The sequence below is a fragment of the Malaclemys terrapin genome, chromosome 1 (assembly GCF_027887155.1).
Source record: "Malaclemys terrapin pileata isolate rMalTer1 chromosome 1, rMalTer1.hap1, whole genome shotgun sequence".
Taxonomy (NCBI): Eukaryota; Metazoa; Chordata; order Testudines; family Emydidae; genus Malaclemys; species Malaclemys terrapin.
This window is the reverse complement of record NC_071505.1, coordinates 298,731,375-298,744,451: the sequence shown is the minus strand read 5'-3', so window position 1 is coordinate 298,744,451 and position 13,077 is coordinate 298,731,375. Positions and strand designations below refer to the sequence as shown.

General features: G+C 43.9%; 1 protein-coding gene across 1 annotated transcript in view; it reads right to left on the bottom strand.

Moving 5' to 3' along the window:
* LHFPL6 (LHFPL tetraspan subfamily member 6) overlaps window positions 1-9,010 on the bottom strand; it is a 198,690-nt gene extending 189,680 nt beyond the window's left edge. The window contains exons 1-2 of the mRNA XM_054015231.1: window positions 8,987-9,010; window positions 6,526-7,086 (exon numbers count right to left, since the gene is read on the bottom strand). Of these exons, the coding sequence (XP_053871206.1) occupies window positions 6,526-6,910 (385 nt within the window). The 5' untranslated portion in view covers window positions 6,911-7,086; window positions 8,987-9,010. The remainder of the gene's footprint in view (window positions 1-6,525; window positions 7,087-8,986) is intronic.
* Between the last annotated feature and the right edge of the window lie 4,067 nt (window positions 9,011-13,077).

The window sequence follows — 13,077 nt, the reverse complement described above, 5'->3', positions numbered from 1 at the left end:
GGAAGCCAAGATATAATATCCAGGAATTTCCAGGAGTGCTGAGGCTAAGCCAAAAGGGGTGTGGTCTGCACAAATATACACTGCACTCTGTCTCTATGTAAAACAGGTGGGGCAGCTGGAGTGAACTGGAGCAGCTGTGAGGCCGCTCTTAATTGAAGCATAAAGCTAATGTACAGAGATTCTACTCCGTAACAACATCAAGCAATGCCATACTCCTCGTTTGCCTCAATGTTGATGTCTTCTGGCACAGGTGCCGACTTTCTCATTTCCCCAGCAGTGCTCAACCCCTGCTCTGCCCCAGGTCCTGCCCCACTCCACCTCTTCCCACCCCTGCCCTGCCTCTTCCCACCCCAATCTACCCCCTACCACTCCCCTGAGCGTGCCCCACCCTCATTCCGCCTCCTCGCCCTCAGCGCCTCCTGCCCACCGCTGAACAGCTGATCTGCGGCAGTTAGGAGGCGCTGGAAGGGAGGGGGAAGAGCTGATCCGCAAGGCCACCGGTGGGTGCTGGGCACCCACTGCAGCACCCATGTAGTCGGCACCTATGTCTTCTGGGGAGGCACATGTTCCTTTCCATGCTTTCATCTTTTTATGGTAGGGGGGTGCGTGTGTGTGTGTGTGTGTGTGTGTGTGTGTGTGTGTGTGTGTGTGTGTGTGTGTGTAAAAAATGTAGTTTGTCTTTGTGTAACATGGATGATCACCCGAACCCATGAGAAAGTCACTGAGGGGTCCTACCCGACAGAAAAATGGGAGAGAGGAAAAAGTGGCAAAACACCTCATGTGATTATTGACTGTAGGGTTCTCAACTAGAGCAGGCCATAATATGGAAATCCCTTCCTGTGAAAAATTGTCACGGTTTTTTGAAGGGGTGGGGGGAATTGCAGATTGTGACAAAAAAGTCAAAAATGCAAAAATTTATTGCACAAAGGGATTTCCAGAAAAATTCCACTTAGAGACAAGTGAAATGGAATTTTTTGGCTTGCCATCTTCTTGTCTGGAAACCTCTTGTCAATTTCACTGTTTCCCAGCAGACAGAAATTGAAATTGACAAGAGCCTTCCAGCTAGGCAGCCTGGGAGTCGTCATTTCAATTTTGCTGATGGAAAACTTGATTTTTTATTTATTTATTTGTTTATTTTGTGTGTGCAAAATTGAAATATTCCCATGGAAAATTTTGATTCTGAATAAAGGGTGTTTTCAATCAGACAATCATTCTGGTGGAAAATTCCCAACCAGCTCTATCCTCCGCATCTAGCCAATGTTTGTCAAGAGCAGGCAAGAGTCTGTGCAAGCTAATACATGACTATTGCCCTAGCACAGGGTTTGAGGAACTTTACAGTGGCTTTTCCCGAGGGTTATTTTTCTTCTGCAGATGTTTTCAGAATTTATCTTAGAAACTGCTTGAGCCTGTTTTCCTATATAGCCAAATGTTCCAAATTCCCAAAGCTACAATAAAAGGGCCATCCGTGTTCATGGGTTACAGTCGCAGCTGGTGTAGACACAAGGGAATGAAGAGAGAGAAATAGGGGCTCCTCATTTGGCTCCTCCCATTTCCAAAAGGAACTCCTGTCGGAACTTGTGGAATTCTGGTGTAAAAACTACTGGAGAATCAAGACAGTGCAACCTAGTCAGTTACACCAGATTTACCTACAGAAAAGCAACTCACTTTTCGGATGCATAACAAACTGGGGGTTCAGCCTGATCACTTCTGAATTTTGATTTTATGAAATTACTATATATCTGTGGACCCCCCATGAGTTAGCAAACTTGTGTCATGTCTCTTCCAGGCCAGAGACAATGGTGAATGATCACTATTCAGTGATCAGCTGATCAAAATAAAACACCTTGGGACAATAGGTTTGCTCTGCCCGGGAGAAGACACTTTCTCCTCTTGTCTGAAGGGATGGGTGGGTTGAGGGTAATGGAAAATTACCAAAAGGCAGAACAAAAGAAGTAGGTGACCCCACCAGGAGTCTATAAAAGGACTGACAAGAGGGAATGAGAGGAGACACAGCCATCTTGCACTACAAACATTAAAATGCAGGAAGCTGCTGCAGGGGCAAGGTAGGCAATGGGGTGGAGGACTCTGCCTGCCTGTGAGAATACAGATGATTTCTCAAGGGAAGGATGAGCTAATGAGGGACATTGTGTGCAGAAGGTTTTATTGTTTGGTATGATCTGTATTCTCCTGTGCTTTACATGATGAAATATAAAGAGCATAAAGTTTGATACATTAAACAAAGTAAGAGTGAGTGACAGAGAGAGAGACCTTCACAAATACTGTGTGCCTCTGAGGGAGTCAAATTTGTAAACGAAAAGCATCAGACCTTGGCGGTGGAGTTCTGGGGGAGGGTGTGTTTAAGTACTGGGAGTCTGAAGGGTCAGCCAGGAGGGGTAAGTGGTTGGACAGCAGGTTCCAACACGCAGAGGGGGAGTTCCAGATAGAAGGTCTGGGCCCTGTGAGTGTGCCTAAGGTTGGTGCAATGGCTGCACTCCATTCAGGTTCATGGAGCTTGAAACACCTTTGACAATTCAGAGTTCAAAGGCTTGGAGTCCCTTTGGCATTCCTAGTGGACGGCCAAAAAGGGGCGCTCGCTAGGATCTGTGACAACACGCATCCCAGAGTTAAGACCAATGGGTCTAATTCAGAGATGTGTCAAAGATGGTGAGTCATCATTTCACTCCTGAATATGGCTCAACATAGAGTCAAAGGGAGTTTTGCCTAAGTAAGTGCAGATTTCAGTTCTTTTCTTTCGTGTGCTGACCCTTTTTATGAAGAGTCACCTTGCTAGCATCATGCTCTTTAAATTTACTGTATGTGAAATACTGTATTTTTTGATACACTGCGTGTAATAAAACTGGGTAACCTTTTAGTTCATTGTGCTTTTAATTTGATTGCTCTTCATTCAGAGAGTGAAATTATTCATCACATTAGTATGTCATATCTAACCAAATTGCAATGAAAAGAGGATCGATAATTAGAGTACAGTTTGCTGTAGATTTGTTAAACTTTAGTTTTGGTTAAACTTTACAGTTATTTTTAAAGACATACCTTTCAGTACAGTCTATTATAGGTACATGATATATATCTCAATCTTCCAAACATTCAGAGTAAACCAGCTCGATACATTGCACTTACTAGTCTCAATGAAGACTGTATGCATCTACATAACTGTGCCCTCATGAGGTTATAGACAGTATAACTTTCGCATTGGTTATCAGTACTCAGAAACAATACAGCAAAAGTGCTTGTAAAGTATCAGCTACAGCAGTAGCAGTTCTCAAACTATGATCTGTGGGCCACTGATGGTCAACAGAGAGCTGGCTAGCCAAATGGTGCTGGCTCCTTTCCCTTGTTTCTGGCTGCTAATTGCATCAGAAGAAACTAAATATACATTAAACACTTTCCTCATGTTACTTTTCCATGTAAGCAATTGTTGTAATCGCTGCAGTGATATTGGGATCATAATTAGGATGGGAAGTGGTTTGTGTGATTGAGAATGGGAGGGAAGAGTCCACAAGGCAATCTCTGTGTTAAGACTGAAAAAGTTCAAGAACCCCAGAGCACAGTATCCTAGTATTGTTTTAAAATATATACAGACCCCACTCTCAGGATCCTCTGAGCCTCTTAAATGCCAGACAAACCAATTTTGAAACTGCTGTTCCTAGTCTGTGGGGATTTGCAGTTTCATGCAGGTTCTATCATTCATTTTTCAGGAGAGAAGTTGGTTTATGGTAAGCAGCCATGAGTAACTAACTCTTGGTTGCCACATACAGCAACAACTCTGTGAAACCCCAGCTGTAAAGCCTTAGCACCATTTCACTAGGGCAGGCTTAGCTGGTTTTACACGGGGGTTACTCCATGACCTCCCTAGAGTTACTCCTGATTTGCACTCAGGTAAGAGGAGAATCAGGCCCTGTGTCTACTAGTGCCCACCCACATCATCTCAATAGCAGAGTAAAAAGCCTCTGATACCAGAGCAGGACAATCAGATCAATTTGTCAGTATTGGCCCGCCCCCAATCACTGTATCCGAACTGTATCATGTTCTCACCTGCCCTTATGTCTCCCACTACAAGGCATTTGGCCAGTTAGTTTATTCACCCAAGTTAGTGCCTTTTAAAACACTTAGTGCCCATAACTGTAGTACCTATCAAAACCCATGAGCTAGAAAATCTATCATGTTTTTATGTTTGTGTTTAACGTCAGTTAATAGTCTTTTACATTCAAACATTCCCCCTAAGTTGTTGACAGCAGGCACAACAAGTGTGCTGATGCAGAAGAATCAGAAGGTGAAAGCATCTATCAACAGAAGGTGAAACTGACTGACCTAGAATCACTGCCAAACTGAGTGAAAGGCAAAAAGATAAACAAACAGCATAAAAATACATTCGATAGTTAACATACTTTTCCTTTCAATAATTTATGTTTTGATTAGTAATATACATAGAGTAATAGTAAGGTTTTTGGGAGAAAATTGGAATAAATCTTCAGCTGGTGCACAGCTCCTTAAGACCATGGAGCTATGCAGATTTACACCAGCTAAAGATCTGACCCCTGTTCTTTACTTTGACAGTGTCCCTTTAACTTGTCCAAGTTACTGACCCACCACACCATCCCCCATCCCTAAGGCCTTAAGTTGCTTTTTATGTACCTTCAGAAGTGATGGTTTTTAATTAAGTTCATTTCTTGGGCATTTTACAGCATTGCTGTACGAAATCAGAGATAACCCTAAAACCCAGTAGAGGGGGAAATTACACATGCTGTGTAAATAATTTCTGAACTGTAAGTAAAGTTGTCTGTGATTTTCACAAGTTCACTGATCTTTTGGATTGCACCTACTGAAAATAAACTCTGAACACTTATGTCCACCCCTCCTTGGAAAATTGTTTTGCAGTCTATGCTGGAAAACTCTGTTGGCTTGCACTGTAACCTTAAGGATGCCTCTCCCCTCATCACATTTGATTCCAAGTCTCCATCAGCAGTCAGAAAGGGGTGGCATACTAGTTACAGCACAAGACAAAGCCACAAAGATTTGTGAGTTTTCCACTCTTCCTGTTCCCCTTCCCTCAATATTGACTGTGGAGGTTGTCATATTTCACTAGCATGGATTGTAATCAGACACAGGGGCAGCCTGGCCAGCAAGCCTGCAGAAAGGGGGAGTGCTGCCACAAAAACTGGATCAATTAAAATTAAAATCATCTGATTAGAGACAAATTGAAAACAGAAAACAGTGGCTAAAAAGCAAGCAGGAGTGAAGCCTTTGTGGTGGGTGGAAGTGAAAATAACCAGTCTGAGTGGGATCACACATATTATTTAATCAAATATCTCTCCATCCCTCTGCCTGCGGGCAGGGGAGAGGGTAGAATTTCATGACAAAGTGGGCTTTTGGAACTGTAAGTTACTGTCACAATTCTCTCTCAAGGCGTTGCTATTTTCTTCCAGATTGTGAGCCATATTAAATACAGAAATGTCTATAGGTCACACAGCAGACAGAAGGCTGAAGTAACAGTGTCAGTTTATTTCTAAGTGTAGCAATTACTTCAAAGCTTTGGGTCAGATTCTCAGCTGATGTAAATGAGCTCCTTAATGGACCTACAACTTACACTAGCTGAGGATCTGGCCCAGAGAGTCTTCCTTTCCTTTCCCCTGATTTTCAACTTTAAACTGTGTAGTGCAGTCTTGTTTGCAGTGATATACTTAACAATTTATTTCCATTTCATTACTGTGTGAGCCCTGTTTGGAGGGGAAGGAATTACAAGTCCCAATGAAGCACACAACTATACTTTCTGAATTTGCACTCCTAGAAATGGCTATCATAGGACATGTGAAACATAGCAGCTTTGATGGTTTCTGCGCTGAATGCCATTGAAATACATAACCTCACTGTAAATAGTACAGCCTAAAATCTCATTCATTTGAATGGTTATTCAAGAGGAAAGTGTTGCTGGAACATATGCAATATTCCAGCACCACTTACAACAATACCGTGATGCTTTACTCTGAAAAATGACTCTACGAGCATAGCATTGTGGGGTTCCAAGTTTAATATCTCAGGAACTTTGAGGTCAAATTTGATCTCAATCTATAAGAAAAAAAATTTCTCCTTAACTGTCAGTACTGCAAACTCCACCTAGGACCTGAGAGTCAAGCTGTATTCTTTCTGGCTTTGGATTCTCTATTCTATAATAAAGATTCTCCAGTTGGAGTCTTGGGTTTGACCCTGCAGTTGGATCCAAGTGAGTAAACCCATACCCCCTTGCAGTGCCCTACTGAAGTCAAGGCAAACCCAAGGCAAAAGACAATCCCTTCCCCAACGCGCTTACAATTTAATTGTACTTTTACAACCTAATAATAGTTTTAAGTGATTTAATGCAGTATACTATTCTGAAAGGTTAAATGCCAGCCTGGCAGGAACTTCAGTATATGAGAATGAACAAGGTTAACTGAAACCTGCAGAGGTGCTATCATAAGAATAGAGAAAATAATGCAGTCACAGTACAGGAACCAAAAGCTTGTGACTTACCTCCCAGAAACTGGATGCCTCCTGCTACCCTGCCCACAGTTCTGGAGATGAGCTCGGACACACAGCAGCCCATGAGTGCAGTCAGTGCCACCAAAAGGAGGAGGCCACAGCCCAGCCCCGTCACCACGGTGCAGATCCTCCACTCAGCACTTGGGATGGCCTGGAAGGATGCGTAGCGGCCACACTGCTCTACCATCACTGTAGTCTGGCGGCTCTCATCCCGCACTGGATAGGAACACCTCCGGAAAGTGCCAAAGGACACTGACTTCTCCAGCTGAGACCCCAACAGCCAGTATGGCATAAAGAATCCTATGCAGGAAGCAGCAGCGCAGAGGAAGGAGAGAAGTGCCCAGATCATCCCAGTGCAAGTAAGGCTGGATGCCATCTTTCTACTCACAACCGATAATGGTAGCAATAAGGAGAGAGGGACTGTGTGTGTGTGTTAGTTTGGGGAGATTTATGAGTAACCCAGAATCTTTCAGTCCCGGTCAATCCTCAGCCTAGTAAAATCTTGAATCCTAAAGGCCATGATGCTGTCTTCCGTCATGAAGATGAAGGTCCCTGGTTAAATAATAACAAGGAGGAAAATAAAAATTCAATAATATTAAAGTAATAAAATAAATAATAATCAGTTCCACTCTCTGTGGTGCGTTCCTCCCAAGAATCTCAAAGCAATGAGACACTGTTCACATAAATCACACTTCTACCTCAAAATGGCTTCCCTACTATTATTACAAATAGCACCTAGAATTTCCACAACTGACAGAGATTAGAGAATAAATATTCCATTTTCTTTACTATGTTCATTTGCCAGTACTGTAGAGCCAGTTTCAATGTCCCCCCCGCCTCCACGTACTAAGTTAGTCAGTCATTTTCCTCTGTTGTTTGTGTTGGTCTTTCACACAGGGGAAAGGAAAACATCTATTTAATCCTTAACATTTGAGGCCCTGATCCTGCAAAGACTTACACACATGCTTAACTTTATGCATTCAATGGGACGACTCATAGTAAAGTTAAGTATCTGAATAAGTCTTTGCAGGATTGAGGCCCTTGGGAAGTTACATAAGTAGTATTAAAGCACCTAATTCACAGATGAGTAAAATGAGACTTCCATAGGGTAAAATTTTGTCCAAAATGGCCAGGGATTTTTGGTGCATCAGTGGTCAGGTGCCCAAAAGGAGACACCTTGTGATTTACAGAGATGCTAAGCATCCATAATTCCAACTAAAGTCAATGGCAGCTGCAGGCATATTAGTACCAAACTATCCAAAGTTGAGTACCCAGAAATCTGTGCTGCTTAAAAGAAGCAGCCACATTTAAAATTTTGCCTGCAAGTGGTTTGCTAAAGACCTGAGGAACACAGCCTGGCTCCCAGCCTACTTCTCTGACAATTACATATCTGTAATGTAGCACTGTAGCATCCTCCCACTTCCGATTACAGTACCGAACTAATCACTACTCTCCAAAAGTTGGAGGAATATTATTTTTAAATCCACAATGGATCATTACGTCTGAATCCAATAGCATTTGTATGGTTATGATCATTTCTCACAGTTGCTGCCAAATGAATTCTGACAGCTATTTACTTTTTTTTTTTAAGCATGGTTACATGCCAAGTCAGTGAATTCACTTCATGTACAGGCAATAAAATTAATACTCCATTTTTACCAGCAGGGAATGTAGGAAAGAGTCTTAAAATGAAATTAACCATGCACACCACATTAAAGTTTGTTTACTTTTTTAATTTATTTAAGAAAAATAATCCTCTACTATGAAGCTTATTTTCTGGCAGAAGAGTCTGTATGTATTTGTACCAATCATCTGTATGTATTCACATCACCTCTGACCTACAAAAGATCTAAAACATGGGAGGAAAACCTAAAAAGTGATATATAATGTATCCTGTCTCCTCTGTGTCTCTTTAGGTGGTAGGCTCTTTGGACCAAAGGTTGTCCTTATCTTTGTGGCTCATGCAGTCCACATCACCTAGCTCGATGATGATAATTAACAATATACAAATAGATCACGGTGCTTGAATTCCCCCCCTCCCCCGATTATTAGGAAAGATCACGTGCTTTAAAATAAAGGACAATATGGAGAATTTGGTGGTAAGGTGCCAGATGCTACTCCCTGTGAAATGAACAGCAAAGCTCCCATTGACTTCAACGGGAGCAGGATCTCGCCCTAGGAAGGTCTGCTTTCATTCATAGCCCGAAGTGCTAGTTTAAAAAAAAACAAACCTATGTTGCACTGTACTTTTTGTGTGCGGAACAATGTACCCAATATGTCAGTGTCAACTTGAAATCTGAAGCCGTCCAGCCTGCATGAAGATACAAAGTCTCCGGAGCCCTTTCTGGTCCGGGGGTAGAACCGCTCTCCCATTCCCCCTCACGCTGCCCCCCGAAACTTTCCGGGAGGAGTTACTGTAGCAGAGCCCCCGCACTGAGAAACCCCCCGTTACCTGGTTCACGCGGCAGCTGTGAGTGACTGTGCTGTGCAGCGCAGCGCAGCCCGGGCGATCTGGAGGCAGGGATGAGCCAGGTGCTGTCTGTCTGCCGGGGGAAGTTGCCCCTGTCAGGTGAGAAGGTGCCGGGCACAAGGCAGCCGCCCGACTGCCAGGCGGCCAACTTCCAGCCCGGCGGAGGCGCTCAGCCAGGCGCGCTGCTCCCAGCTGCAGCGGGGCAGGCAGCCGCGGCAATGCTCCGCGGGGCTGGAAAGGCACCAGCCAGCCAGCAGCGGGGCGGGGAGCAGCCCACGGGCCGGGAGAGGCGGGTACTGACCCGCTGTGCCAAGGGCTCGCTCGGATCCTCCCGCTCCCAGATGCGCAGGGAACCCTCCCAGCAGCCCGGCAGCGGCGCAGGGCGGACAGGGCTGGAGGACACAGGCGGGGGTGGAGCGGGGCCGGGAGGCTCGCGTGGCCCCTGCTCCTGCCCCCCGCGCCCGGGCACTCCCGGCAGAGGGCTGTGTGGGCGCAGGGAGGCGGCCGGCTGGCGCTGCCACGCAATGGGCTTCAAGGCAGGCAGGGCGCGCGGCTGCTTTCCCCTCCCACCGCCTCCTGCTCACCGGGCGGGACCCCGCTGCAGGCACGGCAATTGCGGGGCTAGCCGGGACATTCTTGGAGACTGAGAAGCGGAGAGACGGGGGCGGCACAGCCGAGTGGGTGTCAAACTCCCCGGAGAAGCATCAGTCAAGGGAGCCCCGCCCCCGCAAAGACCCTGCGGGCGGGGGGTGGAGCGATGTGGGGGGAGAAGGGGATGGATACGTGGGCTGAGGAATAGTGGAGAAAGTTACATTGCAGTGGGGCCTTGGGTTGTGTCTCTTCCGGGGGGAGGCTTGTTCCCAACAGTAGTGAGGCAGATAGGGAGAGCTGGAGGAGCACAAGCCAGCCGCAGAGGGGAGGATAGGATCGGAGAGGGGTGAAGGCTGCAATCCTTAAATGGAAGAAGATGGGCTAATCCCCTGAGGACAGCTGTATGGGGGGGGGGGGGGGGGGTTTGCTGCTGATGCTCCAGCATTTTGATCAGGACAGTTTGGGAGCTGCTTTGCACAGAGGAGAAATGTGGTCGGGGCGTGAGGAGCCACCAAAGGAGGCAGGGCGGGAGTTTAGCTAATGTTGCTGCAGCAGCCCCACGGGGCTGGGATAGGTCATGCCAAGGGCTGTGGGCAGCAACATTTTCCCAGTGTCTCTAGTGGGTTTTTTTTTTTTTTTAACAAAAAAATTCACTGGGAATGAAACATTTCCTGCTTTATTTGTTTTTTCCTAGCTTGAGCAAGTTTTTTTCAGACAAGAAACTTAGATGCCAGGATTAAATCACATCTGCAGCAGAAATGCAAAATTTCCCTCCTAGCGTTTCTTTTTCAATCCTGGAACACGGCTTGGGATCTAAGTACTAGTCATGAATATTATTGATGTTAAATGAAAGAAATGCCATGTTCAGAATTAGATCACAGACCTGCTTTGCTGGCAATTTTTTTTTTTTTTTTTAGTAAGACTCTTTTTATAAACAGCAAAGTTTTAAAATCAGAGTAGTAGTATCAAGCCTGTTTATTTCTCAAGAGAGATAAAAGCAAGCTTTAATGTGTATAGAAATAATAGCCTTTCATCATACAATTCAAAAGTGCATTCCTTAAGGGACATTGTTTCAAGGAGAAATAGAGGAAGTCTGGTTTAGTGGGTAGAACAAGGTACTGGAAATCAGGGCTATTACTTTTTTAATGTGTTATTTGTATTATAGTAGTACCAAGAGGCCTTGACCAAGAGCAGGATTCTGTTGTCCTAGGCACCGCACATACACAGAGACTGTCTCTGACCCAAAGATTTTTCAGTCTGATATACAGGAGGTCAGACTAGATGATGTACAGACCCCTTCTGGCCTTAAACTGTGGGCCTTGTTTTCAGAAGAACACAGACACATGCTTAAGTTTAAGCATCTGCTGAAGTGCTTTGCTAACTAGACAAGACAGGCAAAGGAAATGTTGTTACTCTCATTTTACAGAGAGTGAACTGATGCACAAAGAGATCAGATGGCTTTTCCAGGACGTCTGTGGCAGAGCCAAGAGTTGAATCTGGAAATGCAGAATCCCAGTCCAATGTCTTATGGGCAAGACTATCCTGCCTTTTGGTTCTAGCCCTGGCTCTGCCACTGGCTTTCTTTGTGACACTGCACCAGTCAGTTCGAATGCATTCCTTCAAGGCGTAGAGCACTTCCTGACAAGCACTAAGAATCTTCGCTACAATTGACATCTGTCCAGTCAGCACTTTGCACATGTAGGTTTTTGATCTATCTGTTCTTCGCTTTTCCTATCCAGGAAATGATGATGATGATCAACTCCCATAGGGGAGATGTGAGGTTTAACATTTGCAAAGTGCTTTGAGATTATTGTTTGAAAACTTCTGTAAATGCAAATTATTATTATAGGGTATTATTGTTAAATTCCCATTGTTTAAGGCCTGATCCTGCACTCCTTGCTCAGGCAAAACTCCCATTGACTTCAAGGATTGGGTAATAAGAGTAATGCAGTGATAAATGTGTCTAAATTATGTCTATGATGGAATTAGACATGCATACAAATTGTTAGAATGTCAATAGAAAACTTTTAAACTCACATATATAAGGCGAGTTTTAGTTAAAACTGCTGGAGCTAAAAGAGCTTTCAGGGGACAAGTACACAAACATTTATTTATTAGTGCAGGGTATTTGTAGTCCATCTCCTTCACTGTGGAAACAGAAAGATTTCCATTGTACCTAGATGGATTTAAAAATTCTCTTCTAAAACAGGAGTGTCTGGATTAGAAATTGAGTGGTTTCTCTGAAATTGTCTTCTTTACGCCAAGGTACCTAAATCTTTGCTTAGTATGCTACTCGTGACTCAACAGCATGTAGTCTACTTACATTCTATGTTCTATCTGAAGGGTGCATTTATATCCAAGTACACATGAGGTAGCTGCTGCAATGCTACCTTCCATTCAGGAAGACTCCACAATCACCAGGATTTTGCATCCATCCTGAAGCATTTCATCTTGCCTACTGTCTTTGAATTTCCCTAAGCTAGGCTTCCACCAAGCATTTTCACTTGCAGGAAACATGCTATATTTCACCATCCATTTTATGTTAGAGAAGAGTGAGTATTGGTTTGACTTGAATTAAATTTAAACAAATATGCAAACTTTTGTTCCATTTTCATGTTTCAACACATGTTACTGTAATGGCAACCTTTGCTGCTCCTTCCACAATTTTTGGAACGACTGCCACTCTTGTCTACACAGGGGAAATTCATCAAAATATTCAAATCAGTTTCAAAAGTATCTGGAAGCACGGGGTACAGAAGTCTCTAGCAGTGGGCGCCATTCTTATAACTCGCTTAGTGAGACCTCCTCAAAGCAGATTTAACTAAACTAAACTAGTTATAACAAGAGTTCTTGTCTCCAGAGCCTTGTCTACACTGAAGCTCCAGCTGGTTTTAAAATTAGTTCTGCTTGTTTGGAATTTTGAGAAAATATCCCCTGTGCTGAGAAGGCCAGTAAAAGAACACCAGTAAGGCAAAGAATAGGCAAATCACAACATGAAAGCCCCATTGCTGGAGTAGTTAAAGGCAGGATTGGACAAAACACTCAAGAGTATACTATAAGAAACAATTATTTATTGGTAGGGGAAAATGAGAATAGTTCTCACCATATCTGATTTTCATGATACATAACAGCAGGGCTGAGACATGCTAAAGCCTATTTTGTGCTAATCAGCACAGCAAGACCAACAGAGAAAATCATGTAATTGTAGCTTTCTTTATAGTAAACGAACCCAAGCCAGGACAAACATCACAGACTCAATGACAGATTAGTTGTCTAATCAAAGCATACAACAAAAGACATTTCACTGTCAGATTAGGTAGCACAGGGGAGTGAGTATATGTTCAAGAATTTAGAGCAAAATGAAGTCTCCAACAAACCTGTATCTAACTATTCACTCTTTTTAACTAATGATGGGAAATAAGGGAGTGTCTTTCCTTTGCAGACTTTCATCTGGTTTTCTCTTGAGCATGTGTTAGAGCATG